Consider the following 22,704-nt stretch of genomic DNA (forward strand, 5'->3'; position numbering starts at 1 on the left):
TGGTAGATTTGAATCCTTACTGGAAGATCGTCTCACTTCTCAGAATATCCTTTTGCATTTCGTATGCGCAGAATTGAGAGAGGAAGAGTCACAGATCTTAGTAACTATAGGTTTCTTAAGAAATGTGCCTTACTTTGTATTTCTGTTTTCTTCTATTAACTGGATATTTCAACCTAGGTAAAAGAAAGAGCCGATGACGCAGCGTAAACCGATGTCGAAGATGATTACGTAGGTCGAAATATCCAATAAGCCATGTTTCCATGGTACAAGATAAACCATATTTCTTCTGAATATCTAACCTGTAGCTTCGATAAGTAAACTAGGCGTCTTAAATATTTAATTCTTTGGAACACGCATCAGTATAAAATGGAACTATTTTACGTTAGAGTTGCGTGTTCATTTCCTGTTCAGACTCAGTTTGTACTTCCAATATTTCATTCTATGCGAACTTAGGGTCATGCAGTTGCAAATAGTAAGCGCATTTGAATTTATTCAAACCATCCCAAAAATATATTTGATTGTACTTACGTTTTGAAGTTACATTCTACCAGGGGCAGATCCAGGACGGACTTCTGGGAGGGGGGGAAGGAGCGGTGAGTTGTAATACTGCTACTTAGAGCAACTTTTAAGAGCTCCAAACTCGGGGATGTGTTTTATTTTTATATATAAAATAAGAAGTTTTCGATCGTCCTCCCCCCCCCCTGGATCCGCCCCTGCATTCTACTATGAATTTGTATTTCGTATCTTAAACTCTGGTTATTAATTATTTTGGGATGGTTTAAATAAATTCTCATGTGCTACTATTTTAAAATTGTATGCCACGAAGAAATTCGCAAAAAATTTAGCGAATGAAGTATTGGAAGTACAAATTAAATCCGAATGGAAATAGAACACGCGATTCTTAACTAAAATAATTTAATTTTAAACAGGTATTGTTTTTTAATAGCTCTTGAAGTCCCTGGATATCAAAACATACTACATATGGCGAAAAACATTATGAGCAGTTATGTGATTAAGTAAGATATAGTACTAAAATAAAAGGATAGTCATTTTTGTACTGCATACGTTACAATTATTATTTATTCATTGTTTTCATTGTTTTCTTTTAGTCTATGTTTGTAATGCGAAGTCATCATATGCTAACTGATGTAACGCTAGAAGTTGGCACAGAATTATTTCAGTGTCACAAAATTGTGTTAGCTGCAGGGAGTCCTTATTTTAAAGCCATGTTCACTGGTGGTCTCCGTGAATGTGAGATGGATCGTGTTAAGCTTCAAGGTGTTAGTCCAACAGCTATGGCTTACCTTCTTCATTTCATGTATACAGGAGATATCCGAATAAGTGAAGTAACAGTGTGTCAGATATTGCCAGCTGCTACTATGTTCCAGGTAGGTACGACTATCTCCTTTCAGCTCGATACACTTTCTCCAACATTTTTATGCCTTCCAGAAAATAAAGAATTGTCACATGCTGTAAAATAGGCACGTGTATCACGCATGAACTTATCAAATACAAATCTTCTCCTAGGCCTCTGAAAACGAAAAGATCGGAGGAGGCCACATCTGGAGGACATGGTAGATAAGGTAGAAGTTCGTAGTCAAATTGGACAGTTTTGGTCAAAGCAGTTACGTAAGTGTAGGCCAGGGTACTGTCTTGATTGTTTTTTATTTTATTTCACTAATCTAGCCCATTTTTCATAAGTTCTTTGTGAAAACTATCTATTAAAGAGGCATAATACCGACCTGTAGCAATTACACCCTGTTTCAGGTAGTCGATATAAACGATAGTGTAGGAATCTTTAAAAATAAATCTTGTTATGACTTTGCTAGGCGATGGAGCAGTTCTTGTCTTTTTTGGAGCACGTTCTCCTGAAATTCAGTGCTTTCATTGTCTTTCCTTTTTGGTTAGTAGTAATGTGATCAAGTTTCATTAACAATGGAATAACGCATCAGAAACTTACTTGGATTGCGTTTCCATATGTCCAAACACACTTGAATATGTTTATGCGATTCTGCTTTTGGTCAACAGTAAAGAGTTGCGGCACCCGTCTTGCCAACAGCTTCCTCATACCTAGATATTCCTGAAGAATATTAAAAGCACGTTCGATTGGGATGCGTACCATCTTAGCTACCTAGCGAACCTTCGTTCGAAAATCTTTCAACAAAACATTATGAATTTTATTTACCATTTCCTGGGATCTGATTTTTTTTTCGGACGCCGTAAACGCTCAGCATCGTTCGTTTCTTACTGCCACAGTGTATTTATAAGAAGCACATTTGTGCTATTTCCTGAGACAGACACCATAGTCTTCACGATGCTTTTCAGCCTTTTATTTTGTTCTTTTAATGATTTTTCCTCGCAAAAAGTTCACGAAATTAATTTTTTAAAGAAATAATTTCAGATACTATATTTTATCCGGTTAGAGCACTGTCAACAACATTATAACAACTGAAAGACAATCGAAATTCTTAAAACTACAAACTGAAACTTGAAACCGGAGTGCCATCTCGCGGAAGTCACGGAAAATCAAACATTCCTCTATATAATACATTTTCTCAAGAATATTGCTTTACAGTAATGTGGCAATATTGATTAATACATCATGTTTTCATGAGTGAAAATTTGTATCTTATTACTGTCAAATGGTAGATACTGTGTATATCGATAGACTTTCTGTATGATGAAACAAAAAGGTATTAATATTTATTCGTAATTCGTTTATAATGTATACCTGGCTATTTGTCAGTGTTTTTTGTAATTTTACCCTCATTCTTTTAAATTTATATATCAAAGTAATTGAAAAAATACTAATTTTATTCTTCGTGCAATTACAACACTATAATTGCATTTTATCTTTTATGCGCAATAGTTGTCATAAGGGATTCGCCAATCTCTCTAAAATGCATTTTAAATATTTTTTTGTGTGAGACTTAAGTACTCTTCCAAAGAAGTCAGCAATTTAAAGTAAGAATCGAAATCACAAATCATGCATTAGAATTGTTTTCCAGTTAAAGCTACAAAGATAATCATAATCGAAGGTTCATGCTTGTTTGAAATACAAATACTGGCGATTTTAAAAAGAAATACGAAACTTTCAAGCCGCGAACAGTTTGTCATCGGAGTAAAGCAAAGAAAGATGTAAAGACTTGTACAAAATACTAAATAAAATAAAAATTGAATATCGGCACATATTTTCAACGTGTATTACAGTACAGCACACATTACTGTGCATAACAAATTATGCTTTCGTAAGATCAGTACACGATGCGTGTGCGTAAAAACCTCACAGACGAGCAGAAAGGCCAGATAATGACATCTTTGGACCATTTGATAACGTCACACACAGAAAGGACGGTATATTGACGGGCGATGAGTCCTGGGTGCTCCTTTACACTTCCGAAACAAAGCAGTCCAATATGGCATGGAAATATTCCGCGTCTAAGAAATTCAGATAAACCCATTCTACTTAAACAGTCTCAGATACTGCTCTGGAACATGCAAGGCGCTCTTCTGGTGGAGTTTTGTCCACCTGAAATTGCAATGTACCGTCATGCTCTTCGTGAAAATCGTCCGAACAGACATCATTCAAATGCCAGATTGCTTCACGATAACACTGTTACATATGTTGCTCAATACGTTCATGCCAGACCTGCTTGATTTGGCAGTTACGTGTTCCAGAACACATTACACAGTCCGGTTCAGACCTCGCTCTTTCAGACTTCAAGCTGTTTCATTCCCTTGAACTTTTCATGTAGGTCGAGTGTTCGATTCGGCGGAAGTTCGCATAAGTTTACACGCTCAGAAAACGATCCTATTATGAACAATGTGTGCTAAAAGCAGTGCCACATAGAGATAAATTTTAGCACCGCGATTTTTATGTTCAAACATAGGTAAGACATTAATTTCATTATATACTTTGTTTTATCTATTTATAGAACTTCCGACAGGAAACAAATAATGTACTTAACTTTTCCATCTCCTATCTTAAAACAACGTATAAAAATATATTCTGTTCTGCATGCCTTGTAACTTAAAATTCTTTCTTTCAGGTTTCTCATGTGATAGATGCTTGTTGTGTGTTCCTCGAGAAACAGCTGGATCCTAGCAATGCGATTGGAATTGCAAATTTTGCTCACCAACATGGGTGCCATGATTTATATCTAAAGGCTAATCGTTTTATTGAGCAACATTTCACACAAGTAAGTAATAAGTGGCATTTTAGAAGTAAGAACGTTGAAACTTAAATACTTTCGTATTCATTTCTGTGCTATCATCTTCAAATGACGCTGTGTTGTCAGCTACATTCATTGTGTTCTTGCAGCTTCATCATCTGATAGATAAATAGGAAAAGAATAGAAAAATTAAAGAAAGATGTTAATACGAACGTTACCTTGAACATAAAAACGCTATACATTACCAAAATTTTCAGTACGTCTTAGTTGGACAATTGCTATTGTATTGTGTATTCTGTGTTGTATGTCCGGTGAGGGTGACCAGGTCTCCGGGCGCCACCCGGATTTGAAATACATTCTATGGGTCTTATGGGTCAATGAATTAAATATACGGACCTATAATTAATTATGGAATTTGTTTTACGTAATTGTTTTAGTTATTTACAAAGATTATATTTTTATTGTAGAATTCTGGGTTTTAAATTCTTACGTCTGTTTTATTATGCGGCATTGTGCTTATTTTTGATGAGAAGTTGATATACTGAGTTCCATGTTTCTAGCTTGAGGAGTTAGTTAGATCTAAATTATTTGCTTAAATTTTGATCATCATACGTCCCTAAAATCAAAGTGACATGATAAAAGCCTAGCTCGAGGTAGGTACTATGTTTCAAAATTCATTTCAAACTATTCAGTCGTTTTTACGTGATGCGATCAAAACAACAGACATCACTTTCAATGGACAATATATATATATATATATATATATATATATATATATATATATATATATATATATATATATATATATATATATATATATATATATATATATATACTATCTGAAATGCCCGCTCTTCGCACAGGAGAATAGGTTTATGAATAGTACTTGAACTGTTTTTCCTCCTTTAAAATATACATTTGAGTGTAAGTATGCGTTTGAGTGAAAGAGAGAGTATCAGAATATTGGAAGACGTAACTCTTATCCTTATATAATCTTCTTTAGCGTAAATGTGAATCGTGGGACGTCAAGTTAAAGACCTCATTTCATTTTTACATTCTCGGCCAATACCGCGGCTGATTGATTTCTAGTAACATTCGTGATTTTTTTCCTTCATATTGGCACCCTTGGTCACGCAGCGTAACAGTACTCAAAGTTCTTCCTGTTACTTTATGATATAATATTGCAGGAAAAAGAGAACTGAAAATTCCATGTCCTACTTCGTTGAACATTAAAGATTCTTAGTGTAAGATTTTATTTTCATTTTAAATTCGGTGATCCAAAAGGATACAATTTCCCTTGATCAGCCATACACTGGCTAGTTCATTTCCATGCAAGACGAAATTTCTGAATTCATGAACCTGTAACAGCTACCACTCACCTGTTTAATTATCATCTTGTTTGCACAGATTTAACTAACAATATGGAAACTAAAGCCCTCCCGATTTTAATCAGAAAAGTGATAAAATTATATACAACGTTATACAAAAGGATGAATAAATTCCTTTATTCCTTAACAAACTAGAATTACATAAACAAACTGAATTGTCTGATGCGCTAAATCCCACTATGTCGAACATACTACTAGGAATAGGCCAACGAAAGTTCCCTCTGGCATCGTAGTGATGTTCGTTTCTGCTCGGTTTTATCAGAGAAAAACACTCCTTTCATCACCGACAGCAGTTGAATGTTAATCTGAATGGCGTTAAACTCTTGCAGAGTAGACGATATGGCACTTGCTTGCAGTAGGGCAGAGAATGGATCTTGTTTTTTCTAGAAAATGCAGGTTCTACAATAATGTAAATCTTACGTAGAGAACCACAAAAAGGAGGGACGAGGCTTCTTCTATAGATAAATAGCCGCTGGTGCAATTTTCATTAGGTGATAAAAGGAACATGTACTGAGTGCCGTCTTAACAGCATCGTGGGCCCCTGGACAAACCAGTGTACTGGGCATCCTACGACTAAATGTTACAAGTAACGGGCCAGATGTAATTCTGTTTTGGGATCTCCGGGCAAGGGACTTAGAGCCCATGCGTTAAGACAGCCCTACATATCTAGAAAATTGTTAAATATGACAGAAAAGATGTTGAAAAGCTTCTGATTCTTATGTGTCATCTATAAACACGACTAAAAGTCATTATTGCTAATTTTTGTATATTAAATTTCATTTAGAACTTTTTTTAAAAAAAAATCTACTGCAGAAATATTCGTATTCTTTCATAATCTATATTTCTTAACCTTTTGTTAATAAATTTCCTTGTTAATTAGTGTTTTTAACTGTTTGACGTATTTGGTCACGCTGCTAAAAATGAATACATCATTGAGCTGGGTATGCATTTGTTTGCACTCCAAAATCTGTTCTTTTATGGGTTTAGTGCATTATTTTGAATTAAAAGTGCCAATTTTCAATGATTTTTAGTGTCTGAACATCCACTATCTAATCATAATGTAAAACATTATTTATTAATAGACAACCTTTCAGTTATTTTTACGTATGACATTAATAATTTATATTTGTTTCTTGAAGGTGTGCCAAGAGGAGGAGTTTTTGCAACTCTCTGTGTGTCAGCTAATTGGACTGATCAAACGAGATGAACTGAACGTTCAAGATGAAACGGAAGTGTATAATGCTGTTCTCAAGTGGGTTAAACATGACGAAGAAAATAGGTATCCAAAGATGGAACATATTCTGTATGTTGTACGGTGTCAGTATCTGACACCACATTTCCTAAAGGACCAAATGAAAAACTGTGATGTTCTGAAGAAGTTACCAGCATGTAGGGAATATTTAGCTAAAATATTCAAGGATTTAACGCTTCATAAAAAACCATGTGTTCGAGAAAGGACTCCAAATGCGCCTCGGGTTATCTATATAGCTGGTGGGTATTTGCGACATAGTTTGGACATTTTCGAGTGCTATAACGCTGATGAGGGAACGTGGTGTGAACTAGCCAAACTCCCAATACCAAGGTCGGGTCTTGGTGGAGCGTTCCTAAAAGGCATGTTTTTTGCAGTCGGTGGACGCAATAATTCTCCTGGGTGTAACTACGATTCTGATTGGGTAGATAGGTATAATCCATTCACAAATCAGTGGCGACCATGTAGGCCAATGTCTGTAGCCAGGAATCGGGTTGGTGTGGCTGTGATGGACGGGTTTTTGTACGCCGTTGGAGGATCTGCTGGGAGTATACATCATAGGAGTGTTGAAAGGTAAGTTAGTATTGAAGTTCATTCTTAAGATTATAGTGCGTTATTTCGTACCAGACGGGAAGATACTGTAAATAAGAAATATTATATAGAGTAAAACCTTTGCTTAACGGAACCCTTAGATTTTTATTTTTTATGTGGATAGAGTCTCTCGTAATACAGGTTGAACAACAACTTAAGTTATGTAAAGCCTCCTTCAATAAATAACCGGAAATATACTTTTGCAGAATATTTATTACAAGCAGCAAACTAATTACAGTACTACTCTTCAACGTAGTTCTCCTACTCCCCTCCCTCGGGTTCGATACCCGACGAGAGCTCATGTGTTTCGGATTCCACGTTAATCAGTAGGTCCCGTCTCATATAGCCTCGCTGCGGAAAGGGACGTTAAACTCACAATGAACTCAACCACTCCCTTCCCTTCTCTGTCTATTTCAATGCTTTTGCACCAGCGCTTGACAAGGACACTTGAGTCCACAAGAAATTTTTTTTTTTTTGACGCGCTCGAAACCAATCATGCACTGCCGACTGACTTCTCCGTCACACTGGAATCTCGATCCATTTAGTGTAGTAAAGTAGTGAGCTAAAGATGTGGAAATCTTAAGATATGAGATTGGGCGAATATTGAAGGCGAATAAGCACTAAAACCATAGGTCCTCGATGGTAGAGAATGTAGCACTGGCAGTGTATGATCTCGCATTATCATGGAGCAAAACTGCACCATTGGACACCAGACCACGTATTTTTGCAGAATGGCTGATTTCAGGAGGTTGGAGGTTGTTTACGCAGGAGGTTGGAGTAGATCGTACCGTTTACATTATGAGTTCTGGGAATGTAATATTCAAGAATAGTTTCTATGTGGTCCCCAAAACAAAAATAACAGTATTTCCCATTGTACCGATGTTGCTTTTCCGACTGGATGTGGAGAATCTTCAACATTGGTTATAGTCTATTTGAACTACTCAGTCTTCTCATAAACATAGTGTCGCAGAAACGTAACGACACTTCAATGGTGTAGCTTGGAGCAATCCACTAAAGGTGCCTTCATTATGTGTAATTGTTTGCCAGTGTTCCATATGCAACATATGCGTGCCAGCCACGCTATAACTAGCTTTAGGATGTCATCACAAAATATCAAACATGTAATAATGAGAGTCAAATATAATGATTTTTACAACTTTTCCGATTATTTAGTAAGCCTTGTATTATCTACAAAGTATTACAGTCACAGTCACTATGTAACGTAGTAGGGATGTACCGATACCATTTTTCCCCGATACTGAAGAGGCCGATACCGATACTTTTGGACACATTTCTTATATATTATCGGGAATTTTCAGAATAATGAAATGATCAACATTGTAATGGGGTATATTAGATATAAGGCCAAAATTTGACATACAAAGGCAAAAAGCAGAATTTCATGTTAGATTCCACACAAAAAATATATTTCCTCTAAATTTAATCCAGCTGACATAAAATGAACTAAAAAGCAGCAAATACTTACGTACTGTAAACTTAATTGTAAGAGTCAATGATTGATATTTAAAGTGATAATGTACTTTGATAGTTACATTGTATTTATTAGTCTCTATTACATACATATGATGCAAGCGGATACTACCGTTACAAGTTCTTATTGTTTACAATATTATGCGTGCTGAATCAGGTGTTGCTATGTATACCATGAAAAAATAAGAGTTATATTTAAGCGAAGTCGAAAACGATAAAACTATTTATTAACTTTAGAACTAATTGTTTTTAACCAGTAAGTAGGAGAAAATTAAGACAAAGTGAGAGTCTTGTGGGTTTCTACCACAGAATTTTCTTCTGAATCGAAACCTCTGTCTCGTTTGAGATTCAAATTACGTGTCTGTTATCCTGCCCATGGGCGCCCGAAGGGGGAGGGACAGGCTGGGACCCACCTTCGCACACGAAAATGTATACTAATATAGCAAACCACGTTAAATACTAGACGTAATATAGCAACCATGGAATGCCCCCCCCCCCTCCCTAGAAAATTTTCTTCGGACGACCATGATCCTGACTGAGAATCTTTGGCTTTTCTTCACCACTATTTTGGCATCGAGGGAGTAAAAATATGAGTTGAGTACGAGTAGTGCATATCAAAGGCGTGCAGATGCATAAAGAAAACGATGGTACAATTGATAATAATTTAGATCAAATTTAAGTCTAAAAGAACCCGATGAAATATAAGTGTCATTATTAATATTAAATTGAAAATAGTTCGGAAAATGTATTGGTAAATATCGGTGTCCATTTGCCGATACCGATACCAATACTCGCAAAACTGGCCGATGTCACCGATACCGTTACATCGGTACATCCCTATAACGTAGTTCTTATCTGTCTTGTTCTTTCTTTTTACATGAAGTATGCCTACTTTTTTGACTATTATATCATTTATAATGCCATGGTATTACTTACCCTTGTCAGACTACTAGTCTACATATTTTTTAAATCTTAAAGTATAAGTGTGTGTGTGTTTGTGTGTACATATATACATATTAAACTTGAATTACAGTAAGTTCATTGAACTTGATTATGAACTCTTAAATAGATACATAATTGACCGGGCACATCCACTATAACTGTATTAGGGGAGGCCGGGGTAATAAGAGACATGACCAAAAAATATCGTAAATATCAAAGCAAAAATATTAAAAAAATAAGTAATGGCAACGTCAATATCTTTACTTTCCTACCCCACTGGCACTTATGAACTAATATGAGTTTTTATATTATTGTCACACTGTGACAAAATACCTTCACTTTGAACTTACCACTGAAGTTCGTGACTTTTTTTAAAATAAAATTTTATAAAAGTGAGTTAGAAATGTGGAAATGACTGCTATGTAACTTTGTGACGAAGACTATGAAGATTGATGAGAAATTTTGAAAATCGCTGAAACATTGCATTTCAGGTCAATTGAGTGCATGTCTTTTATTACCCCAGTTCAACTTTATGCTTATTTAGCGCATATGATGAGTATAACCTGCTAGTTTTTTGTATATAAAAAGTAAATAGGAATACTCCTATCCTGGCAATCCAGTCAAGAGTCTGTGCTTAGATAGTGACAGTGGAGAATATGCTTTGGATCAACTAATTTCATCATCAACTGGTGAAAGTTTGCCAGGAGAAATTGATCCAACCAGTGCAGAATCTTGCTTAGAAATGTATTACGCCGTTTAATATGATCTTGACTGATAAATTGGGAGGGCTATTGCTTTCCCAGATGAAGGACCGTGCATGGTTAAATTTTTGAAAGAAAGAAAAAAAAAAAAGACTAAGTGGTTTTAATTGGCCTGCCTATGATGACATTCAAACAGTGACATCCAAATTTGTGTTTTATGAACCTATCAAACTGGATGGAAATGGAAATGGGCTATTCCAGATTCCCAGAGGATAGCTCCAAAAATTCGTTGTGTTTATAGCAAAGTGAAAAAGTACTTTTGAAACCAAAACAGAAAGATTAAATATGACTCCTCTTCTTTTGGTAGGCCTAGGTGTTTGTAGGACTATTCTTAATATTTATTTAAACTCATGCCTATATGCAACAGTTCTTTTTGGCCTATACATTTTTCATATGTTTATTTAAGTGGTCCAGCGTAAGATAATTAATAAGGCTTATCTGCTATAATTATGTTACAGTAAAGTTTAAATTACATTTATGAGGTTTTTAAATGTTCATTTTGAGTTTACATAGGGTAACACAACATTTTCAAACTCTTTTTGCACATTTGCAGTACCGGACCTCGGTTGTGATCATTGACAGATTTGGGTGGGTGAATTTTTTGCACTTGAAACGACCGCACATTTCAGGTGTGATGTTGTCGACCCGGTTGTGATTCTGCATGTCATTTGGTCCCATTTGAACTTTACTATAATTCTGTTAACAGTTGCTAGCGGTATACAACAGCACTGATGGTACGCTGGCATCTACTACACACATCCAATGTTCAGTAATGTGACTTCAGCTAAATTCTGTCAGCTTCTTACAGCTATGATGCCATTTGTTGTATTTAATGCCTACACCACTACCACTATTTACTTCATATTCATTGGTCATTCGCCTTCGTTCGGTGTTGCCACGAAATCGTGTTGCTCCGTGGGTGCTTATTTACTTACGTTGGGTAGTGCACTTTTTTTTTTTTTTTTTTTTTCCTGTTGCTTCCATAATGATGAGATGTTTTGAAAATTTGCATCTTGGTTGTAGTGGAAATAGAGGGCGAGAGGTAAAGTAAGTTCATATACTTATTATTATAATCCTAATTTTTAGTTCTCTTCCCGCTGGTCTAGCAGCTAGCGCGTGCACCTTTGTTGCACGTGGTCACGGGTTCGATTTCCGGTGGGAGAACACAGAAAATTAATTTAATCATCATTCACTTTCATTTATCATCCGCCTCCTTTAACCTAAAGAATACAATTGTTTGACGTTTAACGTAAAAAAGAAAGAAGCTTCAGTAAGATATACAGGAATAGGAATAAATATGTTATTTCTTAACAGTTTATTTACGTCTATGAGTATGATGGTATTTTCACGAGCAATTTATTTGAATAGTTTTTCTTATATGTTCATATAATAATATACTTTATGGTATACTATATTTTTTAATGTAAAAAAGACCCGTTTCTTTTCCTGTAGGTATGATCCTGACGAAGACAAGTGGACGTCAGTGCGACCCATGTACTCGAAACGCTTAGGAGTGGGTATTGCTGTAGTAAATCGGTTATTATATGCAATAGGTGGTTATGATGGAGCAAATAGATTAGCCAGTGCTGAATGTTACCATCCAGAAAATGACGCTTGGAATATGATATCACCAATGAATACTGTCAGGAGTGGAGCAGGTAAGAATTAATTTAGTTGAAATTTTAGAAAAACCTATGGAATCAGTGTTCTTACCAAAAAGTTTAAAGTATCTTTCTCTTTATTTTTTTCTGTTAAATTGTGCCCTGCACGTTACAGAAGCAAGTTTGGGATCACTCATCGCAATTTAAAGTGCTAACGCGTGGATAGTGGAGGGGCCTCGGTGGCTCAGTTCATCTCTGGTGCATGGTGCCCTTGGTTCGATCGCCAGCTCGCACCAAGTCAGCCTCGTGGTGGACACACACCGTGTACGTAGGTTTTCTCGAGGTTCTCCCGTTTCCTCCCACTTTCTTCATTCCACTATTTCTCATCATCACAGTCTCCTTTAGCCTAGCTGGCGTAACCATGGGATGTAGTAAATCATAAAGATTTAATTTCGTTTTTTGCGTGGCTAGTCGAATGTCGATGGGTATCATCTTCCCAAAATAAAATTAAACTAGTAGTTGGACAGTTCAAAATAAGTTCAACATTTTAAAATTAAAGAAATGCAAGCTTTTCATAATACGTCTGCGACACAGTTAGTCTTTCCATTTGCTTCGTAAACATGGAAATATTCTTTGCTCCACCAGAAATAGAAAGGTTGAATTTTAACGGTTCAATATTTCTGTAAATTTGTATCTTAATCTTTTCATTGCCGTCGATTGCTGTAGCAGTTGTCAAAAGTAGGTGAGTGCACTGCTGTCGACTGCCAGCAGTGCCGTTCTGTGTTAGTGGTAGAGAACTCACCTCTGGTGCGAGGGGTCCCTGGTTCAATCCCAGGCCATGCAAGTTTGTGATGGACAACATCGTATTCATGGGTTCTCCCGTTTCCTTCCATATTCTCACTGCGCTCTGTCTCCTTTAGCCTAAAAGGCATAAACTTGTGCTGTTAAACTAGAAATTTCATTTCGTGTATTTATGAGAACTGGTATAGCAGTCGGCAGCAGTGAAAGCGTTAATGTTCACAGCGTGTTTCCATTATAAAGAGTGCTCTTGCTGCAAAGATCCAATTATATGATCACGATACGAAGTTTGATTCTAAAAATGGAATTAAAGATAGCATATAAAAATGGATTTCAATGGTGTGTGAACGGAAATTCATACACATTGTGTATTATCCATCAGAAATTCATGTGGTGTAATATCAGTAAAAGACCTGACGCATCAGTGGTGATTTGTCTACCCCTTTCATCCATATTAGTGATTAGTCCCCTGCATACATACAACTATTAAACATGTAAGTTTTGTTGAAGTAACTTTGAAAATGTTGCCTCTAACAAGAAAAATTATAAATCGAAAGGCTAGAATAAAAAATCTTGTAGTAAAACTTAGCACGTCTTCATTTGATTTTTTTCCTGTAAAACAGTCATTTACAACGATACTTATCGTAAACGATCGATGAAGCTACCGCGATCTTGACCAAATTTAGACTGACAAACCTTCACAGTTTGATAGGAATATTGAATATTATGGTATTTTTAACCTTCCATTTTCCTCTGCTGTAACCTGTATCTTCAGGACATTACAAAGCAGACGCTACTGCTTCCTACACTTTCTCTGAAACCTTCTCTTCTTCTTCTTCTTCTTCTTATTATTATTATTATTATTATTATTATTATTATTATTATTATTATTATTTCGTTTTTATCTCTTCTTTCTTTCCAATATATTTCCCTTTAGCTGCAAGCGAGACAATTAACGTTATTAGCACTTTACCTTATATATTTAAAATTTCTCTTTTGTCCACTTCTATTTTAATTCATTTTATATATACGGTATCATCTGTGCTCTGTTCTCTTGTTCTCTCCTGTTATCTCATGTTCTCTTATCTTTTGTGCATCATTTTTCCCATTTGGATGAGTTTTGTTCATTTGTGTTTTATTATATTTCTTATTACGTTTCTTTTTATTGTTCTATTCGTGGTTTATTTTCGTATTTTATATTTTGTATTCTCAGTTCCAGATGTTTATTTCTTTTCAGTAAAGGTTTCACCTGCTGTTTAATTATTTTCACTTTTCTTCACTGATTTACACAATCTATTTTTCACTATATATCTACTTATTCATCATACTTTCCAACTTAATTTTTCATCTGATTTATTCGCTCTTTATGTACCTTTCGCTGTTTCACACTTGTGACAACTTTCTGTATTACGTTATTCACGCCCTAGCATCGCTTTGGTTTTTCACCTGTTTTATCGTCATCGATTTACTGCTACCACCCTTGCATTTAAACAAATTTACTGACGTTAAACACTATTAATTTACACTACACATTGCGAACGCTAAACGGCGTGACAAACATCTTGGCATTTGAAGGCGGCGCTCCGAGTTCCCTTTAAATGCTGCTAGCGAATGAGAGGCCAGCGGTATTGCCACGTTTCCATGTCTATCCCCTGCCACCTGTCTACTTAGCTATAGCCACACCCCTTTACCACTTAGCAACGTCGCGCCAGAGCTTGCGTTTTATTCGTTTAGCTGAAATGCCAAGATGTTTGTCACAGGCTTTAATTAACTATATCAGTAACACGTACGAACGTGCATATTATGGTGTGTAATCCTTTGGTTCTCAAGTTTATTGGCCAATAAATCTGGAGTTCGGACTTATTATTATTATTATTATTATTATTATTATTATTATTATTATTATTATTATTATTATTATTATTATTATTATTATTATTTTAAGTTCAACTTGGATTTAATGGCCAATGACGCGGGAACCAAAACTCCATACTGCATAATATTTCATATGCCTACTGAGATCATCAAACTCTACTAACATTTCAAATGTGGTCAAGTTAAGATCTTTAGTACCCAAGTTGTTTTTCATCAAAGCGTTTTATTTATTTATTTATTCTACTTGGTTCAAGTTTTGCAGTTCACTAATTACTATTTACACGTGAAATATGGAACTCATCTGGTTTTAACCAGATTTGATGTAGTAGCCAAATACCATGACTAGCTTACTACACATATGAAACATTATGGTGTGCAAGTCTATGATTATCTAGTTACTAGCCATCAAAGCTGAGTTTTTAACTTTTTTTGCTAAGTCCAATAATGTGCAAATTTGATGCATAACAGCTGGGGAATCAAAACCGCTGCACACCATAAAATTTCATATGCTTTTACTGAGCTCATTAAATCTGCTAATATTTTAAATGTGATCAGCTGGAGACCTTTGGTTCCCGAGTTATTGATTATCAAAGTTTGAATTTGTGTTTAAAATGCAGTGTGTACTTACAGTAATGATTTGCTAAAAATCAGTGGAGGACATTTTTTTTACTCTATAAGGAAACTTCGTAGTTAATATGTATTTATTTATTTTCTAACAGGTGTGGCTGCTCTTGGGCAATATATCTACGTTGTTGGAGGCTATGATGGTAAAACCCAGTTGAACTCCGTGGAGAGGTATGATACTGAAAAGGATACATGGGAATTTGTGAAACCCATCAAGGTTGCTCGAAGCGCTTTATCGGTCTCAGTACTTGATGGGAAACTATATGCAATGGGCAAGTACACATTTACTTATTTATTGCTTACAAGCAAGTTATTGCGTAGTGTATGTATTTACCTAGCCAGCATACAAGTATAAAATATATGGTAAATGGAGGCAATAGTCAAATTTGAAACCATATTTTCTGCAAGTGCAAATGTTAATGAAATTCAACAGGGTTGCCACAGACGTGGAAAGTCAGGGAAAGTCATGGAATTTGGAACTGGTCAGGGAAAGTCATGGAAACAAGGTCAAAAGGGATGAAAGTCATGGAAAATTGTATGAAGATATATGTTTTAAATTATTTTGCTGTTTTAATACTTTTTCACAGACTAAGTGGGTATCTTAGTAATGATAGTAGTGCATAGTTTTTGTTTGTGTGACAATAATAATAATAAGTCCTCTTGAAATTACAACATACGAACAACCCAGTGATGACAGAAGAAATAATAGAGCAAATGTTCTCCATAAAAGAGTCTACAGTTTAATTCAACTATGTTTTGAGGCAAACTTTTTTTAAAGAATATATTAGAATAACATGCTAATAAACCATAGCGATTAGGTTATTTCTATGAACGTATTCTTCAGGATAAAAGGTATGCTGAATTGTGGCAAGTTGTAAAGCTAGTGTTGATTGTTTCGCATGGTAATGCATCTGTGGAGTCTGGATTTTCGATTAACAAAGACTTCATGGTTGAGAATCAGAGTGAGCTCAGCATCACAGCAAAGAGAACTGTTTAAAAGGCCATCCAGTTTCACGGTGGCAGAGAACATATAACCATTAGAAGTAAAATGTTGGGATCTGTTCGAGCAGCAAGACAAAGGTATGAAAGTTTTTTGGAAGAGACACGAAAGCAGAAGACAGAGGAGAAGGAAGAAAAAAATGACAAACTTAGGATTGCAAATCAACTACAGAAACTGCAAGAAGAGAGAAAGGTCATTAGGATGAAAGCCCAGGTAGAAGAGGAAGCAGTTGCAGAGAAAATCCTACGGTTGGAAAATGAAGGGAAAAAGTGAACCACTGTTATTCATAACAAATCACTTGTTAACACATAACAAATCATTTAGAGTTCATAATGAGCATTCAAGACAAGAATTTTTCTTGTTCTCACACAAAACTTACTGTATCCAGAAAAGTGAATCATTGTTATTCTTAAAACGCATGTTAAAACACATACTTAACGAATCATTTTGACTGCATAGTGATTGTTTTTCTTTCTCTCACACGAAACATATTATATCCAAATGTTATATGCATGTATATATATTTTGTAAAGTGTACAAAAGAAGGAAAATAAATAAGATGTCGGTTGGGCGGCTATGAAGATGGTGGAGACCGTCAAAAAAAAAAAAAAAAGTATTCTAATTTTTCATCTAGCGGTCATGGAAAATAAGTACAAAACAGCTGGAAAGTCATGGAAAGTGACGGAAAATGATTTTAAAAATTTTGTGGCAACCCTATTCAAGGAGCGAGAATTTTCTTTCTTTTTTTTCTTTTTTCTTTTTTCTTTTTTTTTTTTTTTTTTTTTTCTCAGTTGATGTTCTTGGGTAGATTTTCAATAAAAGAAGGTTACTCACCTTGTACCTGCAGTTTCTGCGTTTTGTGTAGGAATCCTATCTTTTATATTTCGGTCCGTTCTATGACCATGGTCACGCACTGCCACTTCAGAAGTTAGAAGACCATAGTTAAATATTATTTTTGTTGCTTGGCTCTGTAACAAAGTAAAATAAAACCAAGTATTCGAGAGGAAAAAAAAAAAAGCCACTATGTGTGATTACTGTAAGGTTGGAATTGTATCCATTTAATCTTAGCTCAATATACAAAAGCTCATTGTGATTAATTAAAATAGTTTTTTGTATGATGAAACTCAAGCGACGAAGTTTTGCTGTAGTGAGAAGTTGGTAGTGTAAAGTGATTTTGTTACATAATAAAACAAACCACTTGATTGTGGTTATCTGAATTTTCAAGATTAAATAGGCACAATTCCATTCTTACAGTGTTAATCATACACAGTGTTTTTCCAAACACTTAATTTTTATTTTATTTTGTTACAGGATATAACAAAAATAATGTTTAACTAATGTCTTAATATGGTAGACAAAACACTGTATCTGTGAGTGCTAGTTGATTGATTTGTTTTGGCAAGAAATATGTTTCACTGATCCGTGGATCGAATAAAAAAATATCCAAGCAGTACGATGGTTATGATTACAGTCTTTGTGGTCGCAATGACTAAGCACCGACTTTAAATAGTAAAAGTGTTTCAATGGTCAAGAAGCGGACTGAGTACCGTAGTGATTAACGCATCGGAAACCCGTAGTTCGATTCACTGTCCAGTCGAACATTTTTCACTTCTTGAATTTCATGAAATGTGTATTTTCGAACATTTCACTATTAAGAAAAGAAGCCTCACTGGGCCATTATAAATTGAGAATCAACAAATTCTGAATTGTTTTGATAAGAATATAACAAATATCCCATGGATCTGAAAAATCCCTGAAGTGGTCAAGATTTCGAAGGCTTCAGGAAAATCCTCTTGTCATATTAAACTGTCTATAATTGTGGGAACTCCCTAAGTCGTCAAGAATTCAGAGCAGCTCTTTTTGAATCTTTTTTTATTGTGAATTGAATGTAGTACTACCGTAATTTAAGCATTTGAAACCATACACGTCTTGCGAGTACAATTATTTTCCCCTGAAATTAAAATATATGAGGAATCAGTCAACAGTGGTCATTTTTGTCAAATTTCAGTTTTTAGTGATTCTCTTTAGCATAAGATTTAACTCTAGAACTTTTTTTGGGAAGAAACGTCAAGTAAATTATTATGTCAGCTATATTATGAGGTGTAAAAGTTTTGAGGAACTTAAAATTGGTGGTCAGAAGTGAGGAGGAAGAAAATGAGAATTAAGATTAGGGTACCGTATATATATAAGAACAGAGTAATTATGAATTTATTTTACACACTTACTTAGATACGTCAAATAATATTCACCCAATATAAACTTCCAATGCTTTATTTAACAGTTTCACAGTTTCTTTTCTACTGTCAGTTTCTACTTATTTTTCTGTTTGTAATAAAAAGCGGTATTCAAATATAAATGTGTGTGTTCTATAAATCACATGGCCTGACATCTTGACGTTTCGTTGTATAAATAAGTAAATCAACGAAATGAAATTTACTGTCCTTTTCTATTTCCATAGTGACTTGATTTCTAGAATTAGTATTATGTATTTTCTTTTTGTTTAAATTCTGCATTTCCCTAAACAAGCGGTGAAGCTAGTTAGTCTAATCGTGATAAAAATAATGAAAGAAACCAAAAATACGAAAAGAGATGACAGAAAACAACGCACACGTACGTTTTTCTATCTCAAGTTCTATGGATATCCAAACCAAAACAGGGATGTCATAGCTATTTTTCGAAATAAGAATCAATGTTCTTGACACACACTATAGTAAGATGAAAGTTGTCCTAGGAGTGAAAGACTGCTTTCTAGGTCAAAAGTAGACGTACATGTCTACCTTGTTCCCTTTTAGGTTAATGAACTTTATCCAACGTTTCTCCAGTGAGTAGATTCCATCCCTGAAGTGCAGTTCAGGAAGGTCTGCAAAATATCCACATAAAGCTACCATAACCTTTTCATTGACAGCATTTCCCAGCCATAAATTTCTTAGATGAAGAGAAACAGGTGGAGAGGGTCCCAAGTCTGGTGAATAGGATGAATGTTTCAATGGTTCGTATCAGCTCCTTCCGTTTTCCCATTGGCAAACCATTTTTGTGGGCATGTGCATTGTCCTGATGATGTTATTTTTTCTTTCTTTTGCAATCCAGGCCTCTGCTCACGTATTTTTTCATGCAGTTGCTCCAGAAGATTAGCATAGTATTTATCAGAGAGTTCTTTTGCATCCCAAAAAAATACTGGCCATAATCTTTCCAGCAGATGAAATAGACATCGCCTTTTTTGGTTCATGGTCACCAACTTCGTTCCAGTGCTTTAGTTGCTGTTTCGTTTCTGGTGTGTAGTGGTGCACACACGTCTCATCCACAGTACTAAATCAGCTCACAAAATCAGTTGGATTATTTTTAAAACTGTGCAAACTTTGTTGAGAAATTCGTTTTTGGTCAGCATTCAACAAATACGGCACGCATCTTACATAATGCTTTCTCATATTTGACGCTTCATGTAAAGTGTACCGTACACTTTCTTGTGATGTGCCTATGGCGTCGTCTATTTTATACACCTTTAATCATTTATACATATTGAGAAGTTTCTTAATGTTTTCATCTATGGTTGCAGTTTTGGAACTTCCTTACGTAGATCATCTTCAAGAGAAGTACGATCACGTTTGAATTCAGTCGCCCATTTTTTAACTATTGAAAATGAAGAAGTTTTCGAGAAAATCGGGTAAAATTACTTCTTATGGCGTTAAAATGTGTTGTGCATTGCTAATAATAATTGATAATAATATTGCCAATCGATAGATTACGTGAGACTGAACAAAATGAAAGGGTTGACTGTAAATCCTCATGCATAGTTTTCGAAAAAATTGAGAAAAAAGTTGTTATGGCGTTAAAAAGTATGTCGTGCATAGCTAATAATACTGTCAATTGGTAGAACACGTCAGATAAGAAAATGAGAGGGCTGGTAAATTCTCATGCGTAGTTTTCGAGAAAATCCGGTAGTTCTTATGGCGCTAAAAAGTCCAGATTCTTCTATTGTTGTATATCTTCTTCTAACGATAACGCATATATTACTCGTAATAGAAAATTCAAAATAATGTTATTTGTTTAAAGAAGAAATGTTAGAGTGTCTCTTAACTAACTCTATGACCTATGGAACCCGGAGGTTCAATGCCGCGTTCACAAAAGCTCTCCACTGACTTCTATCCTTAGCTAACTGCATCCAGTTTCTACTTTGTATTCCAATCTCTGCGAGATCCATATTAATATTGTCCTCCCATCTGCGCCTAGGTCTTCCTAATGGTCGTTTTCCGATTGGTCTTCCAGTCAAGACTTTGAAAGCGTTTCTACTTTCTTCCATTCTAGCTATATGACCCGCCCACCTAAGCCTCCAAGACTTGACGACCCTAACAATGTTGGGTAAACCATATAAATTATGTACTCGTTATGAAGTTTCCGCCATTCCCCGTTGCCGTTCCTCTTGGGTCCGAATATTCGTCTCAGGATTTTGTTCTCAAATACTTTTAGTCTATGTTCTTCCCTCAGAGTAAGTGACCATGTTTCGCAGCCATACAGAATAACAGGCATGATTATCGTTTTGTATATTTTAAGCTTCAATCAAATTCTTCGACAGAATTCGCGACAACAAGAGATTTTGAACCGAATAATAACACGAATTTCCTGCTTTTAGTCGACATTTAATTTCTTCATGAATATGATTTTCCTCTGTTAATATTGATCCTAGATATTCAAACTATCCACTTTATCAAAAGTATTATTTAATATTTTAACGCATCCATAATTTGTTGTATTCCGATCCCGACGCACTTCCATGTATTTAGTTTTCTCAGCATTTACTTCTAAACCCATGTCTCTGCAATCGTTAGAGTGTCTCTTAATCATGAATTAAATCCTAATAAAATTTTGTAACGAGATTTGTACCATTTTCTTTGCAGGGGGTTACGATGGCCATAATTTTCTGTCAATCGTCGAAGTCTATGATCCCAAGAGAGACGTGTGGGAAGATGGGAAGCCTCTTACATGTGGCAGATCTGGCCACGCATCAGCTGTCTCATTTCATCAGTGTTTTGTTCATTGTGATCAAGATGCAAGTCAGAATATATGAGTGATTGTATATTTGTACTTGTGCATTATTTCTGTATTTTTGATACCTGCTGTAAAATAAGAATTAAAATATTGTAGATTACTCAGTTTTTTCTGAGTTACCAAAGAACTGCACTTTTTCTTTAAAAAAATCTATTTCGATTATAATTGAGACATCTTTATTTAAAAAAAGTCATTTGGGTTATGCAGCTGTGTCATGCTTTCACCGGCGGCCACTTAAGTAGGTAGGCATTCAACAACAACTATATTATCTGTAGATTTCATGAATAGTAATTCGGTATTGCAAGCACATATTGCAGTTCTTGAATTTATTGTGAATATTGGATTCAAGTAAAGTCTAAATATTTTAAGTATTTATCTCTGACGTGAAAGGAAGCCTGTAATAATTTCATTCTGGCGATAATATGAAGGTGTATGAGGAACAAGTAGGCGACTTACTAATGCCAATCAACCAGTGTTAGTGTAGTGACTTAATCACGAGGGGTAGCAACTTGGAAGTACTTGAGCAAAAAACAGATATTTCAAGCTCATTTTGGCCTACAATATGTAACGTGTTTCAAGTATTAATTCTTTAAACTATAATATGTTATTGCACAATATAAGATTCAAAAAGTATATGTTGAAATTGGCGTCACTTTTTCAGCACCAGGGTTGTATGAGATGCGGAACTATAGTTTGAGGAGAAATCCGAACCTTCGTAAGTCATTCAAATTTCACTGCTCTTCTACCGGGAATTGAACCCATGATCCCGTGCGCTACTCACTTGACCAGAGGCCAACGGGGAAAGCATATCATACAAAGGTGACATAAACGACAGTCATATTAGCTTATCTACCATATTAAGGGTTAATACCATCAACGTATGGATCTAGATCTTCCCATTTGCGTCATGATGGGTTAACCTCGAAGTTATTATGCTTTCCTTCAAGGATCGAACACTGAATTATTCACGCTAGCTATTCGGTTGGGCTGACAAGAATCATTGAATGCAACACTGAGCTTTTGTTCAATATGAGTTCGGATTGAGACTAGGTGTGACGATAAGATTGTCCCAATTTTAGCGAGCTGGTGGTTAATTCTAAAATCTGGTATATAGAAGGATGCAGGGCCGGCCTTAAGCCGATTGGGCCGATTTCTCCCAATCGGGCCCC

At 35.4% G+C, this 22,704-nt stretch overlaps 1 protein-coding gene across 2 annotated transcripts in view; it reads left to right on the forward strand.

Annotated features, from left to right (window-relative positions):
- Keap1 (kelch like ECH associated protein 1) overlaps positions 1–21,571 on the forward strand; it is a 28,002-nt gene extending 6,431 nt beyond the window's left edge. The window contains exons 2-7 of one of the 2 annotated variants that reach the window (XM_081742712.1): positions 1,110–1,388; positions 4,050–4,199; positions 6,700–7,382; positions 12,047–12,252; positions 15,588–15,764; positions 21,385–21,571. In XM_081742712.1, the coding sequence (XP_081598838.1) occupies positions 1,110–1,388; positions 4,050–4,199; positions 6,700–7,382; positions 12,047–12,252; positions 15,588–15,764; positions 21,385–21,554 (1,665 nt within the window). In that variant the 3' untranslated portion in view covers positions 21,555–21,571. The remainder of the gene's footprint in view (positions 1–1,109; positions 1,389–4,049; positions 4,200–6,699; positions 7,383–12,046; positions 12,253–15,587; positions 15,765–21,384) is intronic. The other variant, XM_081742713.1, reaches the window with a different exon arrangement.
- The last annotated feature ends 1,133 nt before the right edge of the window (positions 21,572–22,704 follow it).

This window comes from Thermobia domestica, chromosome 16, assembly GCF_964235325.1.
Source record: "Thermobia domestica chromosome 16, izTheDome1.hap1.1, whole genome shotgun sequence".
NCBI classification, from domain to species: Eukaryota; Metazoa; Arthropoda; class Insecta; order Zygentoma; family Lepismatidae; genus Thermobia; species Thermobia domestica.